Source organism: Meleagris gallopavo, chromosome 20 (assembly GCF_000146605.3).
Source record: "Meleagris gallopavo isolate NT-WF06-2002-E0010 breed Aviagen turkey brand Nicholas breeding stock chromosome 20, Turkey_5.1, whole genome shotgun sequence".
Classification (NCBI taxonomy): Eukaryota; Metazoa; Chordata; class Aves; order Galliformes; family Phasianidae; genus Meleagris; species Meleagris gallopavo.
Window position 1 is genome coordinate 7842384 of NC_015030.2, and position 26833 is coordinate 7869216.

At 38.4% G+C, this 26833-nt stretch overlaps 2 protein-coding genes across 3 annotated transcripts in view; one reads left to right on the forward strand and one right to left on the reverse strand.

Annotated features, from left to right (window-relative positions):
- The window catches only part of BPTF (bromodomain PHD finger transcription factor), a 45562-nt gene extending 28779 nt beyond the window's left edge, over nucleotides 1-16783 (forward strand). The window contains 17 exon segments of the mRNA XM_019621615.1: nucleotides 17-269; nucleotides 694-855; nucleotides 1777-1925; nucleotides 2328-2451; nucleotides 2955-3178; nucleotides 4490-4712; nucleotides 4957-5840; nucleotides 6627-6709; nucleotides 8262-8487; nucleotides 8902-8946; nucleotides 8948-9006; nucleotides 9008-9250; nucleotides 12553-12726; nucleotides 13424-13616; nucleotides 13899-13983; nucleotides 14787-14973; nucleotides 16126-16783. Of these exon segments, the coding sequence (XP_019477160.1) occupies nucleotides 17-269; nucleotides 694-855; nucleotides 1777-1925; nucleotides 2328-2451; nucleotides 2955-3178; nucleotides 4490-4712; nucleotides 4957-5840; nucleotides 6627-6709; nucleotides 8262-8487; nucleotides 8902-8946; nucleotides 8948-9006; nucleotides 9008-9250; nucleotides 12553-12726; nucleotides 13424-13616; nucleotides 13899-13983; nucleotides 14787-14973; nucleotides 16126-16132 (3321 nt within the window). The 3' untranslated portion in view covers nucleotides 16133-16783.
- A 3942-nt stretch (nucleotides 16784-20725) lies between these two features.
- On the reverse strand, nucleotides 20726-26827 carry C20H17orf58 (chromosome 20 C17orf58 homolog). 2 transcript variants are annotated; one of them, XM_010721514.3, is made up of 5 exons: nucleotides 26745-26827; nucleotides 24284-24904; nucleotides 24081-24161; nucleotides 22399-22590; nucleotides 20726-21872 (listed from the first exon to the last, which is right to left on the reverse strand). In XM_010721514.3, the coding sequence occupies exons 1-5, from the start codon at nucleotides 26806-26808 to the stop codon at nucleotides 21685-21687; spliced, it is 1146 nt and encodes a 381-aa protein (XP_010719816.1). In that variant the 5' UTR covers nucleotides 26809-26827; the 3' UTR covers nucleotides 20726-21684. The 2 variants fall into 2 exon arrangements, with proteins under 2 accessions (XP_010719816.1, XP_019477279.1); XM_019621734.2 differs by lacking the exon at nucleotides 26745-26827 and adding an exon at nucleotides 24985-26738.
- Nucleotides 26828-26833: the final 6 nt, after the last annotated feature.

Genomic DNA, 26833 nt, shown 5'->3' on the forward strand with positions numbered 1-26833 from the left:
TTTCTGAATTCTGTAGAAACGACTGGAACAGCAGAAGCAGATACCTGTAGCGGGTGTGGCTGCCACTGTCACTACAGCCAGCAGCACTACAAGTACAGTCTCAACTCCACAGAAAGTTGTGGTAGGCCCTTTAGCGGGCCCAGTTCCCACTGGAACCAAAGTAGTACTTACTACAAAAGTGGGTTCTCCAGCTACAGTAACATTCCAACAGAACAAGAATTTCCATCAGACTTTTGCTACTTGGGTTAAACAAGGTCAATCTTCAACAGGTAATTGTTTATCTTGGAAAGAAAATCTAACTAGGAGGAATTTATGGACACATCCCACCTACATCCAACACTTCCATCTTCTCCAAAATATAGCATAGCTGCATTTCATATCATTGCTCTTAACTCTCTGCCATGTCAGCAGGGTGCTTCTAAAATAATAGCTGTCTAATCTTTCTTTGCTCAGACTTCCTAGATGTTTTTATTTCTGACCTGTCTCATTTATTACTGACAGTTGTTGTACCAGTGATCGTTGATGATTAAAGCATTCTGTGCTGTAACTTGCTGTTTCCAAAAATGTCTTTACCAAAGAAAGAATGACAGATTGTAAAAATAATCCTGTAGTTTGCTGTTTCGTACTTGAAAATAGTCATATTCTTGACTAATTATTCTGCTCTAAAATTGACTGTTCTGTGTACCTCAATAGCCACTAGCACAGCTGCTACTTCAGCCACAACCATTGCCAGCACAGGGCAGACCTTCCAGATCTCAGGCAGTCCAGTAACGATGGCAGGGAAAGTGATAACTAAGCTGCCACTCCCTGCAAACAGCAAGATTGTTGCCGTCAATGTGCCATCAACTCAAGGAGGTAGGGGAAAGGGAACCGAATTAAAAAAATGTATTCCAGCTTGCTGTTTAATTCTCCATTGACACTATTTTCCCAGTGAAGTAAACTGTTACTTGAAGGGGGAAACAAATGTATACCATTTTCTCCCTGTATTGAGTATTTGTGTCTGGGGGAAAAAATGCAAGTGTTTTGCCTGTAAATTATTCTACTTTAAACTGTGTGGAATGAAGCATGCTTTTTCTCGTAATCTACATTAAACATCAACAAAATAATTTTCTACGAAACTGAAAAAAAATCCACTGTTGTTCGTAGACATTTATGCCTGCATCTGCTCTTCACTGAGCAAGAGTTTGGCTCCAAACTAAGGTTAGCATTTTCCTTCTTGCCTCAAGAAGAGAGCTCAATACTTGGAGATACATGAATGTATATTAAATAGAAAAACTTGATTCTCAATCTCCATTTTACTTAGTGTCTAAACAAGTCATGAAAGTTACCAGTCTTGTGTTGAAATTTCTTAGGTGACAAGAAAAGCATTACCCATTTTCTTTAGCACCATGAGCTTGTAGATGAAAGGTTTAAATTGGTCTCCTCCATTTTAAATGAGTCAGATTAACTTATACTTAATGGTTGCATAATACTAATTTTGTGGCACCATGTCATGCAAGGCCTGATTAGCAGTTACCATACTGATCTTTATGAAGATTCACTCTTTCCTTAACCTTTTCTGAAATACCTGTCTCATAACTTCAAATGTAGTTGGACTGTTGACAAAGTGTAATGCTGGCTTTTTACAATATGACAAAGATTATCCCAAGAAGCATTAAAAGATGCAAAGTTGTTTTAGAAACCTGAAGACTTGTTTTGAGAGCTACCCTGGAGTTGCATTTTGTTCTTCTACTAGCAAGTATATCATTAATGAATTCTCAATTTTTCTTTAATTAGGTGTTGTTCAAGTTCAGCAAAAGGTATTGGGCATCATTCCATCAACAACAGGTGCAAGTCAAACATTTACTTCATTCCAGCCAAGGACAGCCACTGTAACAATTAGGCCAAATACCACTGGGACTTTAGGAACTACAAGTACTTCACAAGTAAGATGTTTTTCTTATTGCCTAAAGCAAAAATTTGGTGTGCGCTTATTGTAACTTAGTTGGTAAATATACTTTGAGCTAGTCACTTGTCAACGTTTTTGCTTCATCTCAGTAATATTGTCAGTGGATCCTTTGTTCCCAGCGGTTATATTGGTTCTCTCCAGTCTGGAAAAATTAATAGCTTAGATGCTTGTAAGCCTTATCAGTGGGAGCACAAGTGAAAAAATACTGGATCCACTTGCATCTTTTGTAGAAGGATATGATCTTTCTATTTCTTGCTATACTGAAAAGAAAAAAAAACAAACCAACAACTTAAGGGCATATCTCAGTGTTTTCGTGTTGTGTTTTGATGTGTGTGTTTGTTTGTAAGCTCACAAACCCTTTTTGTTCTGGTCTGTGTAGGTGATGCAAGGGACACCACTCCGTCCTGGTATGACTGTAATACGAACACCACTACAGCAGTCAGCACTTGGGAAGACCATCATTCGAACACCTCTAGTGGTGCAACAAGGTATTCTTCCAGCCAGTAGGTTCATTTTAATATTTAAATTTCCAATGTGAAATCTGTAGTTTGTTTCTAGATAAATACTATCTGTACCATACATTTCAATGCAAAAATACGTCATTTTAGTGCTTGACCTGTAACAAGTGCCTTTTTTTGACTTTTGAACATGCTGGTAGAAATCTAGTAGTTAAAATTGCCTTTTCTTTTTTTAAGAAAAATGTTCAGAGTAACTTTATATTGCAAGATCCTTCTATATAAAAAAAGCTAAAAAAGCTGTTTGAAGTTCCTTGTAGAGATTGTAGAGATGTGAACTGAATAAAAATAAAAAACATTTAACAGACCTTTTTCAATCAGCCACATGGGAAAATGGTTTATAATGGAAATTCCTGTGCAAATTGCAGTATTTGCTTCTCTTGTTTGATAATACATTTCTACAAGAAGTTATGATTCAAAGGTTTATAGTGTACATGACTAAAATATTAGAAACTTTTTCTTTTTTCTTATCACAAATTATTCTCTTACAGGTCAGTCGCAGCAGGTAGTGACTCAGATAATCAGAGGTCAACCTGTCTCAACAGCAGTTTCTAGTACCAGCACAGCTTCTACTAGTTCTGGACAGAAGACTGTAACAAGTCCTGGAACACCACCTCAGCAAATACAGCCACAAACCACATCGCAGCCCCCTCGTCCTCAGCAAGGACAAGTGAAACTTACCATGGCCCAACTTACACAGCTAACACAAGGACAGGTAAAAATAGCCTCTGAGTGTGAAAATATGCTTGTGCTTATGATACACATTCTCAAATCTTTTGATTTCAAACTTGTAGTTCATCTTCTTGTAAACTTATGTTCTTGGTTATGTTTCAGCCTTCATTTGGGATGACCTGACTGAAAGAAGCTTAAATAGCATATGTAGTTTTAAATGTGTCTTCCACACATTATTCCAACAGTATTCTCCAGTAGTATAACTAGCATCAGGAAAATTTAGCAGTATAGAAAAATATCTTTGTAATAACAGCAGTGTGGGACATAGTTATTATTTTTATGGCCAGTTTCTTAGACCTTTGGAATGTGTTTTTACCTTATTTTCTGATGTTGTATGAAAACTTAGTTTTGATTCATATTGTCCTGAATTTCAGAGGAAAAACTGTCTCTCGATCTGAGAGAGGAGAAAATCATTAGAGCTTCTCAAATTCTTAGGATCTGTGGGGAAATACAGAAACTTAGAATTATGCATAGTGTAAAAATAGGCTTCTACATGTTTCCACAATAGGTATTCTTTTCAATGTTTATAGAATAAGTAGGTGTTTGTAATGTACAGGCTGCTTGTGGCCAAGTAAGATTTTTTTCTATGTAGAAAAAGACTTAAGATTTATTTATTTATTTATTTATTTATTTTGAGACCCCATTCTGTTCTGTGGATTCCTAGCATGTGGAGTTAGACATCTAGGTGTTATGATGATACCCTGCTTTCTCTGTTTCTCAACATGGAGTGATGTCATGAGCTGAAATTTTATCTGATTTATGGAACCAAACTATTTCTATAACGCTACTGATAGCTGGAACTCTAATGTCCAAAGTGTCATCTTAAGCAACAGAAATTTACAACAGGTTACAAACTGATCAGTCAGTCATAGGAGCTCAGAGTTGAGTTGGATCTCCCAGTCATTAAGGAAACCTTTGCACTGCAGAGAATTTTGATGTAAAATGGTTGGAATTTTTGAGGAAGCATCTGAAAATATCTGTTCTCTGGTGTTGCTTGTAAATTCTAGGAACAGAGATGTTCCATTTTAATGTCTTTCTGGGTAGGGTTCTTGCCAGTATTTGGATGAAAATATTTGTTGTTAACTCCAGCTCAGTTATCTGTTGATAGCATTGTTGAAGGAGTTTTATACTATTTCATTAATTCAGAGTTGCTTTTGTATTTTAGGAAAATGGTATGTAGGAAATAAATGATATAAGTATTAAATTCTGAAATCCAAAACTACAGTAATTCTGATTTTGAGCAAGGTCTGTCCAAAAATTGTAGCACTAATACATCAATATTAATATTTTTCAGGGTGGCAGTCAAGGATTAACAGTGGTAATTCAGGGACAAGGTCAAACTACCGGTCAACTACAATTAATCCCTCAGGGAGTGACTGTAATACCTGGTCCAGGACAACAACTTATGCAAGCAGCTATGCCAAATGGTACAATTCAGAGATTCCTTTTCACCCCACTGCCAGCAGCTGCTACTACAGCTAGCACAACTACAACAACAGCTTCTACTTCAACCTCAGGTAAGCATTAATTCTATTCGAGAGAAAAAAAGGTTTCAATTTAGTTCGCATGGGAATTCTTGTGTGGAGAAAGTATAATTGGAGAAAGTATCTTTTAAAAGTAAATTTATTGGAAATGTATTATAAGCCTAGAAATACTTTGAATTTCTTCATAGAGCTTTACAGTAATTCTAGAGGGCTCAACTGGGTAAAGCTCGTAGACTTGTCATTTGAAGTGAGTGAAATTTATTTTAATTCTGCACAGCTACAGAGCAGAAGCAAGCTCTACAGGCACAGCCAACATCAGTGCAGCCGCCAGTTCAGCCACAGCCTCAGAGTCAGCAGCAAGCCCAGCCTCAAGCACAGAATCAGAGCGCTCAACCTGTGTCCCCCACCCAGCCACAGGCACCACAGCCACCACTTCAGCCTGAAACTCAGACCCAGCCCGAATCTCAAACTCCAACATCTCTTGACTCTCCAGTCACACCTGAAGCACAGTCATCTAAATCTCCGGCGCAGTCTCCAGCACAGACCCAGGCTCAAGGACAATCTCCAACACAAGTCCAGAGTCAGCCGCAGAGTGCAGTCCTTCCACAAGGCCAGTCCCAAGTCCAGCCTCAGCAACCAGCTCAGGTGCAGACTACAACCCAACAACAGATTCAGATGCAGCCCCATGCTCCCATACAAATTCAACCTCAGCTGCAGCAATTACAACCTCAGGTTCAGACTTCGGTCTCAACCCTTGCAACTACTCAAAGTTTAAATCAGGTTCCTGTGCAATCCCCAACTCGTCCTCAGCTGCAACTTCAGCAGCCTCCAACTAAAGTTATTACAGTGCCTCAGCTTCAGCAACAAGTCCAAGTTCTCTCTCAGCTTCAGTCACATGTTGTGGCTCAGATACAAGCCCAACAAGGCAGTGTACCCCAGCAGATCAAGCTTCAGTTACCTATTCAGATTCAACAAAGTAGCCCAGTACAGGCTCACCAGATTCAGAATGTGGTAACAGTTCAAGCAGCTAGTGTTCAGGAGCAGCTGCAGAGAGTTCAGCAGCTCAGAGAGCAGCAACAGAAGAAAAAGCAGCAACAGATAGAAATTAAACGTGAGCACACCCTTCAGGCTTCTAATCAGAGTGACATTATCCAGAAACAGGTAAAGTTAACAGAAGAAAATAAAAATTTAATGAATGAAAGAAATTTCATTTTAAATGCCTGTTCTTGTTAATAATGTTAATACATTTGATAGGCAGTTAATTTGATTATTTCAAAGCTAGCAGACAATTGGTTTTGGCAATTTAATTAAATATTCTACATTAATTCAGCACATTGAGTCAGTTGTACCATCTTTGCAGTCTTTTGGCACATTGATTCAGCTTACCACTAGCTGCTGGGACAGTATATCGTTATTCTCAGTTCAGGAAAGATAGGTTATAGATAGGAGAGCTGATGTTCAGAACACATGTACAGTACTTTTGTTGCCTGCTATAAGGAACTGAGGTTTCAAAGAGGTATCTGAAATGTAATGCTGTTGGATGGCTGCGGGGCTTTAAAAACAAACAAACAAAACCAACATTTATATAATAGAATCTTACCTTCTTTCTTACTTTTTTTTTCTTAAATTAAAGTACCATCACTGAAGAAATACTGTCAACATATGTTTAGTCCCTAGGTTTAAACTGTGCATAAACAAAATATCCTACTCTGTCTGGGAAGTGGAGGAGGTGTCAATTTTTAATTTCATTTTAAAATACTTCAAATTTTAAATAATTACTTTAATCAAGTGCTGCCCTGATAAAAAATCAATTCCATTTTTTCACTTACTGAAATAAATTCTACTTTTTTTCTTCTAACTTAGGAAATGTCCTGGTTCTCCCAGTAGTATTGTGAAATACCAGCTAAAGTTTTCATATTTTGTTTTGGGTTCTCTGTTGTTCTGCAGGTGGTTATGAAACAGAATGCTGTCATAGAGCACTTGAAACAAAAGAAGACACTGACTCCAACTGAGAGGGAAGAAAATCAGAGGTGAATATGCATCACGGTCTATCTTTAGATTGGAACTTTTATATTTATAACATCATTTAATATGTATAATAAAACCAGTTTATAAACACCTGCTTGAAGAGAAATTGCTATTTTAAAATTGGTTAAAGTAGCACATGAAAGTAATTGGTGAGAATTCTAACTCAAACCTGTATATTCCTGTTTTTAGTTTGATAATATGTTTTAAATCAGATGCTGCATGCATGTGTCTGGAGCTGGCCATAATTGTTAAACTGAAGGTAAATCCATCCTTAAAGAGAATGGAGAATGAATGATTCTGTTGCAGAAAAGCTTGCTTTTAGTCTTTTAGTCCTTTATTATGGTTGTTTATTTCCATTTTTTGTCCCTTGACATCACTTAGTCTCATTTCAGCATTATACATTCCACTCTACAAAAGGAACTGAAGAGTTGGAAGGTAGCACTGTTGAACAAACTAGGAGATTTCCTCCTTGGAGCTGCTAAACACAAAGTTGGAGTGCTTGTCAGTTATCTTGGGTTTATCTTGACATCATCTCAGATAGTTGCTATAGTTGGATAACTACAACTGTGTGTTGTCACCTAGTAAGAAAACAGTGTTTTTCATAAACTTTTTATCATCAAGTTAGAGTAAAAGCTTTGTTGATTACAGTGGTACAGCTAGATGCTAATTTTTTTACAATTTGATTAAAAAAAAGTGAACAAGTAAACATATACACCTCATTGAATGATGTCAGATAGTCAAGTTGGTATTTTGAATTGGATTTCTGTAGCAGCAGCTACTTTTCCCAGCCAGAGCTATCTTGTCTGATTTCGGATCAAATGTCAGTGAGTTATTTTTCACGGTCACTCTGGCAACAAGAAGCATTTAGTTTTCTAGGAAGCTTAAAATAGAATGGAAAGGGAAATCAAAGTGTATTTATTATCTTCTGGAAAAATAAAGCAAAATAAGTGAAATATACAGAACAAGTAAGCAGGGAAAGAGGATTGTAGTTGGATGTACGGCAAACATGGAAGAATAATCATTTGTTGCCAGCAGTCAGGAAATTTAAAACTGTTTTATTTATATTCGGTCCTTTACACTGAAAAGTATTTGTCATCCTTATGCCAAAGCACAAAATCTTGGTGCTCAGGGAAGGATAAGAATTAGTTTTCAGCAAGTTATAGGCTTCCAGCTTGCATGGCTTTCATCCTGCATCAAAGTAAACAAAATCCAGCTCTTTCCAGTGGGTCAGTGGAAACTGAGCCGAGTAAAAATGTCTCTGATCATTGTGAAGTCTAAACTTTGTTAGGATTTTTACAGGGGAAAGGCAGGAATCGGTTGAATGAAATTTATATCAGCCCTCTTTAACTAAATTCATGACTTGATATCTCCCATTGGTGATCTAGTAAAGAATGAGTGGGAGCTATACATTACTAAATCTACCATTTAATTTTAATAAACATAATAATTTAGCTTGAAGCTTCCAGAGACTGGAGAACTAAATGGTTCTGCTCTCTCAACTGCAGATAGGTAGGCAGTTCAGCACAATATATTTTTTCTTTATTTCTTCACCAGAATGATTGTATGCAACCAAGTGATGAAATATATTCTGGATAAGATAGATAAAGAGGAAAAGCAGGCAGCTAAGAAACGAAAGCGAGAAGAGAGTGTGGAGCAGAAGCGTAGTAAACAGAATGCTACCAAGCTGTCAGCTCTACTTTTCAAGCACAAAGAACAGCTCAAAGCTGAAATCTTGAAAAAAAGAGCACTTCTGGACAAAGAACTACAAATTGAAGTGCAGGTAAGGACAGTTATTCTCAGACTTGCTTGATTTTAAGTTGGGGGCAATGTTTCAGCATTAACTTCTAATGGCTCTGTTTTCTCAGTGAGCTTTTAAAGAAACGTACAGGTCTGGTTTTGTGTGCATGGCTCTCTGCAAAGCCAATGGATGTCCTTTTCAAGCTTCTTGTTTCTCACCTGTGCTGAAGCTACCTTGTTTCCTTAAACAGTTTTTGTAAAATTGCAGCCAGCGGGTCGTAGTGTGCCAAGAGTGCTGTCCTTTAACGTTGTAGGTTGTGCACATTAACAGTTTGCACCCTGGGAAGACATGAATTATTTTTCTTTCGATTACTCTTGGGGATATATGTCTATGTTTTAAACTTGTTCTGGAATAACCATGTGAAGCCTCCCTCTCTATTTATTTAATATACTTCAGGAGGAGCTAAAGAGAGACTTGACTAAAATTAAGAAAGAAAAAGAAAAAGACCCAGGCAGCTGCTGCTGCTGCTGCCGCTGCAGCAGCTGCTGCCACTGCCACCCCACCCACCACCACCACCACCACCAGCACTGCCATCACCGCCACAGCACCACACAGCCAGCGTCACCTCCTCCTCCTCCACCACAGTCCCAATGCCAATATCCTCCCAGAAGAGAAAGCGAGATGAGGAGAGAGACTTGTCAGCTTCCAAGTCCAAGAAAAAGAAAATGATTTCTACTACCTCAAAGGAAACAAAGAAGGACACAAAGCTTTACTGCATCTGTAAAACGCCTTACGATGAGTCTAAGTGAGTAGTGAACGCCATTGGTTTTTGATGTGCATTGTTAGATGTAGGTTTAGTAGTTAGCTAGCAGTGGTAAGGCAGCTCTAGAACTGAAGTATCAGGTGTTACTGCAGTGATCAGTAAGATGTAGAGAATGAAGTCTCTTTTTCACTAGCAGTTACAAAACTTTTAACATACTTGATTTATCTATTAATGTACGTAACTTATTTCTACTTGTTTGCATGTTTCCATTGTATGATCTTTCTGTCTCACATGCACATTTCTTTTTTTTTCTCCGCTCTGTTATTCTTTCTTTTTGCCGTTTGCCTCTGCCTCGGAAGCAAGTGACAGTTTGGTGTGAGCAGTTTCTTGTGAACTGGACAGGTGGCTGATGCTCTTTAGAACTAGCTTTGATACCATCTTCCAATAAATTATTTTATTTTTTTTTAATTGCTAGCCAGTAAAGGAGCTTCCACGTTACTTGACTGCACTTCACTTTGGAGAATGTTTTTGTTTGGAATCATTTTTGTATATTAATGTATGTTCCAAGCTTGATCAAAAATTAAGCGCGTGAGCATTTGACAAAGTGAAAACTGCAGTTCCCTATGGTTTGTTTCTTGCCATGGACAAGGAAAAATATTTCTGTTATAAAGGAAATGCTATATACAAACCTTGCAAAGAACGTTATTAAATGCTGGAGTGGAAGATTTTGTGGATGGTAGGGAACAGTGTTAAGCGTTTCTGCTGAAGCTAGAAGTGATTAACATCCTTAGTAATAGTTACTATCTGATAGCTGTCTGATAGATATGTGTGTAAAAGAAATTCGACTTCAGACCAGTTCCATGTGAGTATTTTATCTGCTTAATGAGTGATGATACCAAAAAGTATTAATTGATGCCATTTGGTTGTGCTTTCGATACTGATAACAGAGGTGAACCATAGAGATGGAGCAGTGTTTTCATTGTGGGAATGGTTTCTCATTTCAAACTTGGGATCAGGACTAGAGGATCTCCTGCAGTTCCTTCTAGCCTCTTTTTTTTTTTTTTTTAATGAATATTACTAAATTCAGTTGAGGTCTTTGGGTTGTTTTTTTTATTAATCTTAGGTGCTCAGTAGTTCTGACCACTGCAGTATTACATCAGTGTGGGAAATTGTAGGCTATCTGTGCTAGCATCTCTTTGTAAACTGCAGACTCCCAGTGTCCTGTATGTAATTCGCTACCATTTCTAAGGCATTTGTACCTTTCTATCTCAATAAGAATACTGTATTAAGTTCCCTGAATGACAGAAAACCTAGGTGGAGGAGACCTGCTCTCCTCTTGCGACGCTGAGTGCTGGTCTGTATGAGCACTGCTGTTGTTAGTCAGCAGTAGAACTGTCACAAAAGTAAGATGGGATGAACAAATTCTGTGAGCAAAAGGATTTGGTTTTCATTTTATTTCAGTGGGCATTTGTGTAAGTTGATAAAAAATATGGTCGTAGTGTGAATTTTGGTGTCCTGAATCAATAATTGTGCTTAAATACGTAGAATTGAGGTAGTGAGATGTTACTAAGTGATCAGTGCCCTGAGCAATATGATTCAATTCTGCTGTTCTGCTTCTTGACAATTCTGAATGTTATGTTCCTAAAAACGATGACTGTACCATTGAGCTAATTATGATTCCACTATTTGGAAAGCAATTAGGCAACTTTTAAAAGAGCTTCCTGGTAAACATTGTTTATATGTATGTGTATATATACACATGTAGGCATCAGATGCTCCTCTGTACTGGTGTCTCTTCTCTGCTTTAAAGAAGATAGAGGTGAATCTGAAAAGATTGTTTGAGATGTGTTTCAAATGCCCTATACTCATTAGGATTTAGTAAGTCCACCAAGGTAATTCTATGTATTACTTATTCTATTGCTAGGCTCTTACATTTAGTTCTCACTGGTTTCACACCAGGGTTGTAGGTTCTATGTAAATTGTATGGAGGGTGGTCAACAAGGACATCATTCTAAGATTCCTACTTTATTCCAGCTAATTTGTTAAAGCATAATGTGAAGCCTGTTTAACATTTTGGTGGTGAGTTTCACTTTAGCTTCTGGCTCCAGGTAGGAGCAGCTAGGTCTGATCCCCTTTGAGGAAAAAGACCACGACTAAGTTGTTGCTGACAGCTATTAGAAGGAGCTGCGTTGATCTGTTGTTGATGGAAGGTTGGTTTGTGCCATTTTTAGGATTTGACTGACTGAAAATGGAAAGGTAGGTTTGGAGTAAATGGAGCAAACACCCAGGAAGGCAGGGGTGTTCATTTCATGGAGCATTGGCTAGTTGCTGTCCTGCTGCTGGTTTGTACTGAGAGGTTGGCCGAAGGCTGATGAATTAGGTAGGGCTGCAGAAACTGATAAAGCAACATAGTGCAGGTGGTTGGTGGTCTCTAAGATTTAGGAAGATCCTCAGGGTCAGCTTGCTTTTGCTTAGGCAGAGAGAATGAATGTGTAACTTCGCCCATCTGGTTGGTTTCCATGAGTCATAGGTGTGTTCTGAGGTATCCATACACAAAATGTCAAACATCCTTGCATAATATTTTAGAGTTTTGTCACATCATTCTGTGCAAGGTCCCATTCACATGATTCTGTATCTGGTTCCCTTCACGTTGTGTCATACCACATCTGGTTCTGTCACGTAGCTGTCTGAGAGTAGATACTGTTCTCTGAAAAATGATCGACCTACCAATTTACTGCAGTACTGAGTAGCTGAATCTCTGTTTTTCAGCCTGCCTCCCCCACGCCCTAAATTGAAATTATGACAGCCATGTCCTGACTCAGTTTTTTTGTGTCATGTTATACCAATATGTATCGTACACATGGCTGGTATGCATGTTCCTTGTAGTATACTTGTAACTCCTAGCTGGTGTTTGCGCTTTGCTTTTGTTTTTTAAATTAACTGAGACCTACATTTTCAAATCTTAAAGTAATGTTTAAGTAGCTTTTGAGCTACAATTTTGAAAATGTATATCTTTTCCTTTGGCCTTGTCTTTTTGTGCCTTTTACAAATTTTCGCACGCCCATTGGAGATGTGTTTTTAGACCGGTTTTGTCAAGGTCTGGTTACATATTGATGTGCATTTCAATGAACTGTCAATTTAAAATTGACCCAAGTGACCTTATCAACAGCATAGCTGCAGCATGAGATGTTAGCTTGTAAGGATAGAATGCTAGGAAGCAGAGAAAACGAGAAAGTTGAAGAAAGTAGGCCAGCAAGAAAGTGCATCAGAGAGAAATGCAGGGAAAAGTGCCATGCCATTTGAAATGACAATTACATTGTCATTTTCATTGTGAATACTTTTAGGTTCTATATTGGCTGTGATCTTTGTACTAACTGGTATCATGGAGAATGTGTTGGCATCACAGAAAAGGAGGCTAAGAAAATGGATGTGTACATCTGTAATGATTGTAAACGGGCACAAGAGGGCAGCAGTGAGGAATTGTACTGTATCTGCAGAACACCTTATGATGAGTCGCAGTGAGTTCTGATAAGAACCTCTTATTTAATGTCTAGGTAGCAAACTGCTCTGACTTTGGTTACCTGTTCCTTGCAAAGAAAAAAGTTATTCTGCATATATTGTATTCATTTGTAATACAAATTCATTTTCAGTAATTGTCAAATGTGGTATTCGGTGGATTTTTTGTGCTATAGTCTGATCTGGAAAGAAAGCATAATTTTAGTATGGGGATATGTGATTGGCATCTTTTTGTAAGGTTTTGAGGCGTAAATACCCTCTTCAGTATTCAACTACAACACTTATGCTTCCATATGAAAAATGTTTGTACAGAGTGAAATAGGAGCCCAGCTGTAGTCTAGTTGCAGAAAATGTACCTTGAATTGTTTGGGAACACTGCTTGGGAGATATTGCTGGCATTACACTGTTCCTTTCAGCTCTAAAGCAGATGATTGATCTTGAAACCTTGAATGCTTGATAGTTTCTATCAGAAAATTCAGTAATTAATTGTGAAATGTTCTGTAATTTAGTCTGTAAATACAAAAGCAGTTTGAATAATGTAATTAGAATTTGTCAGTCCAAAATGTCACGTGCTATTCTGTTGTATTTGTGTTGGGTATCTTGTGTGCAAGGGATTGCAGGTTTATGCAGGTTTCTGTTTTTAAATGTAATCTTTAATTGAAATAAACGTAGTCACTAACGTATTTTTGGATCTTGCAGATTTTACATTGGCTGCGACCGGTGTCAGAACTGGTATCACGGTCGGTGTGTTGGCATTTTGCAAAGTGAGGCTGATCTCATTGATGAGTATGTGTGTCCACAATGTCAGTCCACAGAAGATGCCATGACTGTACTCAGTCCGCTGACCGATAAAGATTACGAAGGGTTAAGAAGAGTGCTGCGCTCTTTACAGGTGAGAACACAAACTGCAGCAGGGTGGGATGCTCTGCTCTGTAACAGGTATCTAATGAGTCTTGGAGTTCTGATTTCTCTTCCAGTTGCTGTTTCCTTTTTAAAAAAAAACAATCTAGAACAAGACCTTATTCTGTGCAAATTGCCACCGTCTCAGCTGCGACTTAACTGACATTATTGTACTGTGGAATACTTATGTCAAGCGTATCTCTGCAACTTAGTGAAAGTATCTACTAAAGACTGCCATTTTTTTGTTGTTAATTACCTGTTGTTTTCCTGACAGGCTCACAAGATGGCCTGGCCATTCTTAGAACCAGTAGATCCCAATGATGCACCAGATTATTATGGTGTTATTAAAGAACCAATGGGTAAGTGTTTCAGAATAATCTCATGGTGAGCAAGTAGTTTTGGGATTAGGAATATCAAGTTCGTTACCTATTATGCTTGTAAGTACTGCAAGTAAATGTGCATATTTTAAAATACACGAGGTAATCCTGCCCACCTATGTGTTCACACATTCTCCATAACTGATGTTTGAAAATAAGCACTTCAGGGGCATTTTCCAAAGGTAAGTCATTGTTTTTCCAGTTAAACATTGTTTTTAATTTACATTTGCATTAAAATATAACAATTACTGCTTTGTCATTCCTGTCTCATTAATGTATCTAGTTGGTAGGAGCGGGAGCACTAGTATTTTGTGTCCTTGTACACTTGAAATCTTTCATCTGTCCCATGTGATAAATATGCACATATTAGGGCATATTTAGAAAATTTGCTTAAGGCAAGTCATGAATTCAGGTATTGAGAGATTAAATGTACATGTCTGGATCAGTCCCAGTAAGGGCTATAAGGAAAGTGAAGTTCAAGAATCCAGATTTTTTCACACTTTTGGTTGTGTTTTTTTTCTTAATTTCTTCAGGAATAGTAAATAGCTTCCTGCAAGAAACCAACATCTGTAAGATCACCTTGTGCTTTTTAATTCAGCTGCACGTGACACATTCATGCATAAGTGCTTATTCTAAAGGAGGTTTACTGGTGTTACTGTGTCACAACTTGAGTTCCTGGAAATACAGCTAACCTTCTGTAGGCTTTGTTTCCTGCTCTCTGATAACGTTAACTTCTGTTGAAGATGAAAATGCTTCCCTTTAATAATCTCTGCTTTCTTTTAAAGACCTTGCCACCATGGAAGAAAGAATACTGAAGCGTTACTACAAAAAGGTCACAGAGTTTGTGGCAGATATGACCAAAATTTTTGATAACTGTCGTTACTACAATCCAAGTGACTCTCCTTTTTACCAATGTGCAGAAGTTCTTGAATCATTCTTTGTACAGAAACTAAAAGGATTTAAGGCAAGCAGGTAAGCTAAAGTGTTCCTAATCACAGATGTTCTGTGGGTCCCCTAAAATCTCCTTAATGCTTTTAGAAGCTTAATTCATACAAAGATTTGCTTGTCCATGCGCTTACTTGCACAACTGCTTTTCTTTGAAAGGAAAAAAAAACTGTTCTGTAGTAGCCAACTGTCATTTTCAATCAATGTTAAGGCTTAAATATGTTTGGTTTGTTGTTTTGGTTTTTTTTTTAGATTACTTTGTAATACTCATTCAAAATGAGATGTTGTATACAAGTTTAGTATAATGCCCACAGAAAACTTGAATGACCCTAAGTCATAGTTGCAAAAAACTTAAATGGGAGTCATTTCTCAAGCAGGAATACGCTGTGCTGTTCTGTGTTTAATTATGTTCTACTGTGCACCAAGTCATTTTTAGAGGCTGAAAAGAGACTGTTCTTCTGTGAAGCTCATAATTAAATGAAAGAACTTAAAATAGTTTGCTTCTCTAATTGTTTTATAACTTAACCTTGTTTCAATCAGAGAGATAAATATACTATAAAGATAGATGAAAAACTAAATACAATTCAAATTTGAGTATTTAAAATCAAGTTTTCTAATGTTTTTCTGTAGAAAGACTGACGAGTATTTCCCTAATGTAGACATTTCTGAAAACGAATAGGCCACTGTGCTATGGATTTTTCTATTGTCTATCTGTATCCTTGCTGTACTCCAACATGAGCTAACTGTAACTGAATTACAAACCTTGAATGCTTTCCAGCATCATACAGAAATCTGTATGTGTGTGATAGTTAAATTTGTCCATCTAACTATAACAAAGTTATAGTCAAAACTAAGGTTCCTAGTCTAAGATATTAATGCAGGATTAAATTCATTGGTAATCAAATAAATTGAACACTTTGCTTTATACCTACTGCTGTGGAAGCTCTAATCCAATGGGAGTAGTATTGTTGAGAGAGACCAAATGGATTAGACCAGCATTTTTCCTTCCCAATATAATACTGTAGTAATAATTTTTATTAGGTAGTTCTCAACTCATGTTTCTTTCATCATGCATTTGCTGGTTATCCAGCGTCCACTGCTTACACATTAATTTCATTGCTGTGTTTTATTTGTTATTGTTTTTCATTTATACCATCTGTGTCCTTTCTTCTCTTGCAGATTGTGATATCTTTAGTCTGAACTGTTTTAACTGGAATCAGAAATTTCTTTTATTGTACAATTCAATTAATATTAAATAGGCCTAAAAAATCCAGATCATTTGTCTAAAAAGTAAACAATGAGTATTTTTATTATTACCAGCAATCCTGCTGGTTAAACGCAAATGTATTAACAGGAAAAAAATAAATTGTCCCATTCCTGGGATACTGTAATGAGAGAAATGAAAATTTCATCTCAGAAGCCATGTATTTCATTGTTTTATTTTCAGTCACTAATAAAATTGTGAATGTCAAAGAAGAATTTTGCTGAATAGTGATAAGCAAAGATGTGATTTTTAATATGCCTGGTTCAGTTTTTTCTATTAAGTTAATCCAAGGATTTCTTGAATAAATTTAAGCTGAATACACCTTATTATAAATATTCACCTGTATAAATAGTCTTTTTCCTTTCCTTTTGATGTACTACTGTTATGTAAACATGAGAATAAAACTGACTTCAGGCATTTTGAAATATTCCAGTGACACTGTATTTGGCAACCAGTGAAATATTTGTATACGGGACATGAAAATGTGAATAAAATTCAGGGAAAATTAAGCGGTTTTTTTGCAAAAGTTAAGACAAAAATAAAAATAAAAATAAAAATAAAAATAAAAATAAAGCAACACAATGGTAATTCCCTCCTAGTGATTTACCTGTGGCAACACCTTGCAGCAACTGTGTTTCCCAAAATGAAGGATGCTTAATTCTTCACTTTCTTCTGTACTCTGCAGGTCCCATAACAACAAACTGCAGTCTACAGCTTCTTAGAGTTCTGCGTGTAAACCTAACAAACGAGCAAGAATCTGGTTGAAAATTTTTAATTAAGAAGCCAGATGTTTTTAGTCAGGTTATCCTGACAAGACTCGATGTAAACTGCGTTTTTATTGGTCACAACAGTCAAATTATATCCTTGGCTTATTTTGTCCAAAGGACAAAGAAATAAAAATCAGCAGCACCACTTTCTTGTCAAGATCAAATTGTTGTACTATTGTGGCAGAAGCAGGAAAACTTTGTTTTGTTGAAGGAGAGAGAGAAAGAGCAAGAAAATAAAAAGATACAGTAAATGGGGTCAAGTTTAACTCCATGGAAATGCCACGTCTGTTCTTCAGTGAAGAAGCTGGTTTAAAGTCCACACAGAAAACTTTGACTGTATTTATTTATTGTTGCAAAAAAGACGCTTTTTTATTGCTGCCCTCATTTGTCAGCTAATTATTTTTTCTTATAAAATCCAGCCCCGGTCACATGTAATCCATTCTGTATCTTAACATGATTCCTGTAGGTAAAAGTACAAGAAGACCTCTAGATGTCTTTTCTTTCTATGAAAGGAGCTGCTATGTACACATGTGCACACACACAGAACTGGGAATCAACGATGAGTTTGTCATTCATGGTAGATTAAAAACAAACCAGAACAATTAAGCTTGCATAAAGGTTGGGCTAAGTGGTCACGGACTACAGACTCTGTTGCCTTGAATATAACAGTACAATTTGTCATTTACTCTACACCAGACTGAAACGAGTAAAATCTATTTGAAGGTATCTTGTTTGTAAACATTTGTCAGATTCTAATTTTTTTCTTTTGTATTAAAATTCAAAATATGGATGTATATGAAACAAAATAAATGGAGATAATTGTTCTCCCCACACTTGTCCTTGAGTGTGCGCTGATATGTTTGTAACGCTTTGGGGATCTGGTGGAAAGCAGAGGTATTTGGAGTAAGTGGGGAGGGAAGTGGAAAAGGAGATCTGCCTTGACTTGGCTCCAAAGGTAGCGTATAGAACTTCTCTTTTTTAAGCAGCTGTTATCCCGTTATAAAATTCCTACAGTGGTGCCAAAATTACTGTAACGGATAACGTGGTAGGAAGTATTTGGTGAAATGTCACTGCCCACTGCTGAATTAAGTGATATTTTGCCAAGTACCCTAGAAATGTAAAGTACCACGTGTAAGTGTGTCTATGAGAGGCGTTCTGGATGGCTTTGTTGCTTCCTGTATAAGGAGTAGCTGGCAAGAAGAGTAAGTTATAGTCAAAAGAAGATGCAATTTGCAGATGTTTCTTTTTCTTTCTCTCTTGCATACTGCATAAATGACTTTCTCGTATTTCCTATATCTAGTTACTGAGCCATGATTTATATGCAGCTCTCCAACCATTTGACTTAAGCTTTTGCACTAATTCACAGTTAACTTCTGTTCAGTGAGCTGGGATTTCCCTGATGTATGAATAAGCTCCTTCTGGGTTTAACCTCACACCTTGCTATGCAAGAACCTTCTTTGTTGTTTTTTTCTTAAAGATGTTGCTACTGACCACACTTTCTTATACTCACAGGCTCAGGTGTACAGATACTTCTGGGATAATTTTATCTAATAAAACCCATGTTTTTTTGTACATGCAAATGTTGTCATTTAACCTATATGTGACAATTAATTGCTCAGTGTGAAAACAGTTATCCATTTACGCTTCTTGAAGTTAAAGAAGAGTAGTTGCATTTAGGTTATGTTGTCCTTGACATTTAAGATAAAAATGCTGCATATTGTATGCATTGTGTTTTTAATGCAGAAAGGAAAAAATCACGGCTTCTAACAGTGTTTTGACATACCTTGCATTTCATCAAAACTTCGTAATATTTCTGTACTATATGACATTTAAAACTTTCCTACCTGTAGGCAATAGATTGCTATGTTTTTAAAAACTTGTGGCAAATTGAAGAGTACTTTTTTGTACCTTAACAGACGCATCATCCTAGACAAATAAAATAACGTGCTTGACATTGATTTGGTGGTGTTTCTAATGAAACCATTGATAATGTTGTGGTACATAGGTCTTGGCTTTTCCAGATTAGGTCTAACTGCTAGTGAATCAGTTTCATCAGGGAAATAATCCGTGCACATGATTTCATCTTGCTGAAAGCCTTCTTGAGTTTTTCAGTTGCCAGTGAGTGCAGTGAGGCATTTTTCTTGATTTATTAGAGGTGATACTTATGGTTAAATGGTGTTTCTGGATAAAAGCAGTCTTGTAAAAGTAATTAATTCCCACCTTCTTAAAAGTGTGGTAAGTTCCTAAGATCTGTGATCTCTGTTCAGTCATCTTCCTTTTAAGTTTTTTATAAATAGTAGCGTGTTTCAAAATGGTCATGTATTGTAACATAGATTTTGATAATGTGAATCATTCTGGCTTGATTTTTGTTTCTCAGACAACTTTCAATCGATTTCCTATGACCTAGGAATGTGTGTTCTGGGGGGGAAACAAAATGATCTATTGTGAGATATCTAACTTAGAATAGCAACTATTGCATCTAAGTGACATCATCTTTTCAGTGTGGTTAATGCTGTGGGTTTTTTTAATGGTAAGTGCTACATTTTGGAATTCCACATGATTCAGAATGTTTTTCTTCAATCCTGTAGCATGTGAAGGCCTGGTAAGAAGAGAAAACAGTAGTTATGCTTCTCTCCAGCTGTATTTCAGTTGGGCTGTGAAATGCAGTGGTTTGTTGCTTGGCTGCTGCGATAATATTTTAAGGAATACCTTCCGAGAAGGAAAGGGGAAAGAAGATGACCTTGTAATGCAAACAGGGAGAACAGAATCCACTGCTCTTCGGGCTGGCTTCTAGAGCAGCACTTGTACCTGAGGTAGCAGTAGAGGCTGTGTTGGTTGCTGGCCTTTTACTTTGGATTTGGATGTCATTGGCACTGGTATATTGCTATCTCTTCTGAGATAACATCTGTGGCCATATCCCATCTTGGTTGTGTTTTTGCACCCGTGCTTTGCCTGCTTTAGATTACAGTGATGTCTTGGAGGTGGGGATGGGTGCGTAGTTGCTATTCTAGGCAGATGATTGGTCTGGGACTTGCTCATTAGTCCCTGGGCTGCATTTGAAAATAGAAATGAAGAAACTTGAGATGCACATGAAACCCTTCCTCCTTCCTTCCCCTACCCCACCCTTAGAATCATTGCCAGGAATGGTTTTGCCAAATCAAGAGCCCTCTTAATTAAGTCTTGGGAAAATTCCACCTATGTACGCTATGCTCTGTGTGACCTCTTTCACACTGCAGAAGTGAGATGGTATATTTTAGATGAACACGAACTACTGGTGAGTTTATGTCCAATACTAACAGTTTTCTGGGTCCTAAAATGTAGGATGTTCACTGATGGTATTTTGTTTCCTATTTCAGACCAAGAAGTATCTCATACATGCGACTTATCCCACATCCTCTGCTCCATAGCTTCTCAGTGACTCTAAACCAAGCTGCAGATTTATCTGAGGTAGAATTGCCAAAAAGAAAAGAAAAAAATAAACTTTTTGTTGCCGTTAAGATTCTAGTGGCTTATTTGTAGGGATATTTGCAAATACTGTCAGAGCAACTGCTTTGGCAAGAATATTTTGTCTTAATAACAATAGTAGTTAGCAGTTATTTTTCTACTCCATTGTTTGAAGTAGGCAGATTTGAACTGTCTTAAAATCACCAGGTGAACCTTCCAGCAAGGAGATGCTCCCATTTAATACTCCTGACATAATCTTTTTTGATCTTTTGAAACCCAGAAAAACAGTGAACTGAGAACCCTGTGAACACTTTATTGATTTATTGTAAAGACTTAGAATTTGTGAATACTGACTGTTGGAGCAGTAAACATTAAGAGATCCCCTTTGCAAAATGTTTGTGTAATTGAATTCTTAAATCTCCACCACTTAATGGTACTAAAATGTTGTGTCTTTGATTCAGAATAAATCTTCTGATGTGCAAGTGCAAATTTGATAATTCTCATGGGAAGATAACGTTCAGTACAGAGTTCTAAAGCTGAACTTTTAAGGAACTGACAAGGTAGCCAGGCATACAAAATGTGCTTGCAATTGCACACTCAGTTTGCATTCCTTGGCATGAACTTCTGCCATAATTTGTAAGCCTAATTGGGCATTTGTGTTGTGTAGTTACTTGATTTGCTTTCAGTTAGTTGTTAATTATTCAAGTATATGAATACACTACTTTATAAGCTTTATATGAAAACTCAATTCTGTCTAAAGGAGTGTATTTGAGGAGACCAACATAATATGAAAGATACTTAGTTTTGTTGGTTTCTTTTTCATCAAATGTATATAATACTTAAGAGCTGAGTGAAAACGCAACTGACATTCTCTATAGATTTGACATCCTCTAAGGTTTGTTTGAGGTGAAGGGCTTGGAAGTACAGTTACTTCTTGTGTACCTAAGAACCATGTCTTCAGAATTTCACTTTACAGTCACTACAGATTATCAGTGGTACGTTATAGCAGAGGAGGCAATAGCCTGTGGCTCTGAAAACAGCTAGAGCAAGTTTATGACCAGTTACTGTAGATGGACTTTTGTGCTATGTTATAGGTAGCTAGTCAGAACATTCAGCTAGTGTTTGCTACAGCACAAATGCAAGTGCTATCACAATCAGTTTCAGGCATCAGTAGAACTACCTCCCACTGTTGCTAAATCACAATGTTTATTCTGGTAGGTAAATTCTACTGCTGCCTGCGTTACAGGAGGAGCTTATGAAGCCTTATCTGCATTTAGTGCGAGCCCCTTGCACTTTGCGGTCCGTTTTCCTGTTGAATCTCTTCACATAGCTGCTGCTGCTTGCAAGCAAGCCGTCCCCTGGCCTCAGGTGCCCACGCAGGAACTGCACTAGGTTTGCAGGGATCTGTCTTCTCTTGTGGTAGATCTGACCCATCACAATGTATCTGCTGCCTGCAAGGGAAATGAGATTTCTGTGTTACGAAGAAAACATTGATTCATTCACTGCACTCACAGTAAGGACAATAGATCTAGAATAGATAAAAAGTTAGACCCTAGCAAAATACATCCTGGGACTTGGAGGTTGTACTTGCATGTGAATTAATTGTTCTGTTGTACTGCAGCTAGGTTTAGTGGGGAAATACTGATATTTGATAAATCTGCATTTAGAAGGGAAACTAGACTATTTACAAAGAGCTTATGCTCCTGCTTAATTTTGTTTAAGCAATCCTGGAAACCCTTGCAATCATCTCGGAACTGGATAAAGTTGAAGGGCTGTACTGCTACCAGATTTCTTCATGCAGGTGGGTCTCTTATCAAGTTGCAGAAGTGGGGTAGAAAGAACCCTCCAGTTTAAGCACTTTTTTTTTTTTTTCCCCCAAAATAACACAACCCAGGATGAGCCTTTTGAACAGAGGCAAAATAAAATTGCACTGCATGCAGGAGGAACAGTAGAGTGCATTTAGCTGGAACTATTTACCAAGTTTGAAGTCTGGACATGGTTTGCTGCAGTTGAAAGAATCCACAACTAGAATGTGAACTCGGAAGAAGAAGCCATCAGGAGTAATATACAGGCGGCTCATCTTGTATAGTCCATCACTGTTTACCAAAAGTGTAATCAAGTGGACTCCACTCCCCAGTCTTTCCGTGTTATAAACAATTCCATTCACTGCTGTTTTAAGGGCAAGAGAAAAGAAGCATCAGATTATATATCATAGTGGCAACTCAAGGTAAATGTGAAGACTCATTTAAAATAGTGTAAATACCAGCACAGAAATTATTTGGTGCAGTAATTGGCAGGACTGAAGGTAGCAGTTACTTTGAATTATGACATCGGATGACTTACTAACATTTCTGTTCTTTACAGCTCTGAGATCTAAGTGAAGTTTATAAAAAGGTTCAAAATAAAGCGATGGTTTTAGAATTGTTCCTCACCTCAATATTCAAAATGCTTACTTGACAAAGTATAGCTTACAAGTTTTAAACACCACGGTGTGGTCCAAAGCTAACCTACTAATAAGCCACTTTGGATTTGAAAGGAAAGGCCCTCGTCACATCAAGCAGCAAGGGCACCAAGAAGGCAATGTCATGCTATCAGACAGTTTCTTCATGCTATCTACTCAATTTCTAGTTTTAATAAGTAGTGGAATTGGAAAACAACAACTATGTCAGGTGTTAAGAACTTCTGTAACTGGCATTCTACCTGCATCACTGAGAACTTTGATTCGCTCTATGGCTGTAAACATAGAGAATTGAGAAATGCTCTCTATGATCACAGCAATGGAACTTGGCGGATGTCTTTTTTTGTACCTGGCTTCTTCAGTGTAAGACTTGGAGGAGATTGCTATTTGTGAAAGGCTGAAAGGTCCAAAGGTTGTGTCACTGTAAGGCCTATGTTTGACAGGAATGCGTGAGAGTTGTAAAACAAATAATAATAAAAATACATAACATTTGTAGAAAGCACTTCCTGACTTCTCCATTTAGAGAAAACAGATGTCTTATAACGTGTTTATATTCTGCAAATGGAAACATCTGCTACCAGTAGGCATGTATTTTGCTCATCTCTTAAAATACTGTGGGAAAAAGTTGCTATTTGACGTCATAAGTGTAAGGAAAGATTTCAGTCAGAAAATGCTCTTCAGTACAAAATTACCAAGTTATTTTCTGACATCTTCAGCTATATCAGCTTGGATGCAGGGACTGAAGACATGAATTCTAAGGAACATTATGAAGAATCCTCTATACAGAGAGCATGCTGTTTGGGTTACTATTTATTTTTGTTTGCATCTTTACCCCCCAGATCACAAACTTGTTCTAGGTAGTGTGGGCTGCTATACAGCCACAATGTTTAATGTCAGAGTATTGAAAACTGTTGGTCTTCAATTCCGTAGATCAGTAACAAGAGCTCTGTCTTCTGTCCTGGAGTGGAAAGTAGAGGAAACGGGGAAAAAGAGCACTGGTCCCAGACAGAGAAGGAGTAATGTAAGACTTGGTACTATCGTCACAGTACTCTTACAAATAGCTGTGATGGCTCCCTTTAATGCACTTAATGATTACTTAATATATGTAGTGAAGTAGTTCCCTAAAAGCAGAAGTGAAGTGTCAAGGAATACATCAACAAAGATGGCTTTGGCTTTGTGTGGCTCATGGAAGACAGCTTACCAAATTCACTCGTGCAGTAGGCCTCCGCTTCATCTCTCTCTTTCCTGCACTCGGTCAGACATGCCTTCTCCATGTCAGCACCTAGAACAGGCACAGAGACTGAGGGACAGCAATGTGCCCTTCTGGGATATTTTATTCAAATTATGGCACCCAACCTTTGGAAAGCTCACAGTGTCCCTTACTGGAGCAGTCCCCTCCCTTACCTTTCTTCAGCATGCTGAAATGGTATGGCAAGCTGGGTGGCTGGCGGTTGGTGACCCAGGAGGGTTTGCTGATCATTTTCAACAGTTCAGTGCTTTTATAGGGGTTTATCTTGCCTGGTCGGTTGAAATGATCCAGCACGTTAGGATCAGCTGACTCTGCTGTTCCAGAGTCTAGAAAAGGATGAGCCCCCAGTAAGGATGTGATCTTATGATAGGAAGATGCTGTGTGCTGGAAATGAGCTGACACGCTGTTAGCAGCCTCAGCCAGCCGCCTGTCCGCCTGCTTTCTGTTTGCCTGATTCAAGTCAAAGGAGGTGGGAGAAGGCCCCTCGCTTGCAGGTTCCAGAGGCAGGGTCCCTCCGTACTGCAGGAGGTGTTTCCTCAGCCCTGTGCTGTTTTCTGTAGAAGACTGGGTTCGTTTCTTTTTGTCTGAAGACAGAGAGGTGATTTCAGGAGGTTTTGGATGCTGCAGGTTGGTGGGAGACAGAAATTGGTGTTCGGTGGGATCCTCTCTAGTGGTGGCCCAGGCTGGCAGTTTGGCTTGGCCAGGTGTAGCATCTGCTGAGTTATACCCATATTTGCTGAGAGACTGGCTGGCTTTCTCAGCGCAGGGCAGGGATCCTACATTAAAAAAAAAAAAAAAAGAGAGAGAGAGCAAGTCAAAATTGTTTATTATTCCATGCCATGTGAATGGGAAGTACCTGGCAGATTGGAGTGTCTGCTCCATAAATGAGGCCTTCGAGTGCATGATGGTATAACTCTCAGTTCAACTGATAAAAAAGAGCTCTTCATTTGTCTGTATTCAGCCACAGAAGGCCTGATACAGAGAACGCAGCTGTGAGCAAAACACAGGAGATTTGCATTTTTACTTTATTATTGTTGTAAATTAAAAACATGACTTATAAACAAACCCTTTTCTCAAAAGCCTGAATCTCCAGGGAGCATCTGAGGAAACAAAATTCACATTGCCATTTGGGATGCTTATTTAAAAGACCATGACAGCAGAACTATTTGGTTTTCCCATCCATGGGATGCCTTATTGACAATGTCATCTGGACTTTTCAGCAGCTTTCGGCTTTGAACGCTACTGAAAAGATCTTTATCCACAGTTTTGGATCTCTGACTTTTGCACTACAGAGTTGTATGGGAGTCCAAGAAGACCTAGTCTGGTAGCTAGGCTATTGCTGCTGAGTAACAATTATTTCAAGCCTTTTCTTAAGCTGAGAGGACAAGAGCTGAAAAAGACAGGAAGCGTCTGGGACTGCAGTGACAAAGGGACAGGCTTAATGGCACTGTTTGTGCAAGCTGGACAGTTACCTAGAGCTTAGTTTATATTTCACCTTGATTGCTCGGAGCTCACAAAGCAAGAGACTTTTCTTTTATGCTGGGAAGAGAGAAATTGCCTCTTGCAGTTCTCTCTCCCTGTGCTTGGGCCCTCCCTTTAGTTGGCCAGTGTAGGGTTTTAGAGCAGTTCACCCACACACAGCCGCTGTCTGGGTGTTCGCTCTGTGGTCAGCACTGTGTAGGAGGCTGATCCTGACTCCTTATGTGAAAAGAGATATTTGACTTACGCAGATGAACAACATCCTGGTTTATCTTCCATAACTGACTCTCAGCTGCTGACCTTGCCATTTCTCCCCCTCTGCTCTCACCAGCTGCTGTCATGGGAAAGATTCCCTGATATTTGGGCTGGCCACATGTAAAGTCAAAAGAATGCCCATGAAGAAAAGGGTGGAAGAAGTCCAAGCTAAGGAAAGTAATAGGCAAGGGTGTTATGGAGCTGTTCCCATGTGAAGCTGTGTGCTCTGAACAGGTGTTTTAGATTTGGCTTTTATAAATGCACTTTTCTGTCAGTTTATTGAGCCCTCTCAGTCATGGGCTGTAATGAGAAATGGTTCATTTTCCCCTACTCCATCTGTTCAGGACGCTGAGCCTTGTTCTGCTACACCAGCGTGTTCTTGTGCACCTCTTGCAACCAAAGAAATACAACTGCACCATCATCAGTTCCTGGACTTCTCCTTCCTTATGGAATAGATCATCTTTAGTTGCAGAAATAAGATATACGTTTGTTCATGACAGCTTGCTCCTGGGGATAAATTCTACACCTAGAATTTATCAGCGCAGAGAAAGAGAGTAAAAGGGCACAACCACACGAGAATGGAGAAATCCCACATGCAGAAGGAAGGCAAACTTCACCTGCAGACCAGTGCAGGTAGGATGGATGCACAGCACCAGCTGCCTGCCTGCTTCGGGCAGGTGCTGCTCGTTCTTTCTGACCCCAACAAAGCAGCTCCTACAGTTCACATTCCCAACCCGTTTCTTTCCTCAGCCTTTACGTTATTAGTGCTACAACTTGCCTGGAGAGTGGGCTGCTTTGGTGAGAATTTGTGCAAATGCCTTTAACCTCCCCTAACACCGCAGACAGATGTGTGCCCAGCCCCGCTGTGTGGAAGGAACTTACCGGCCGCCGAGCTGCAAGACGATCTAATGACAAAGCAGAGGAGCCAGAGCGCTTTGGTTGTCATTTTGAAGTAAAAGTTTTGTTTTTCT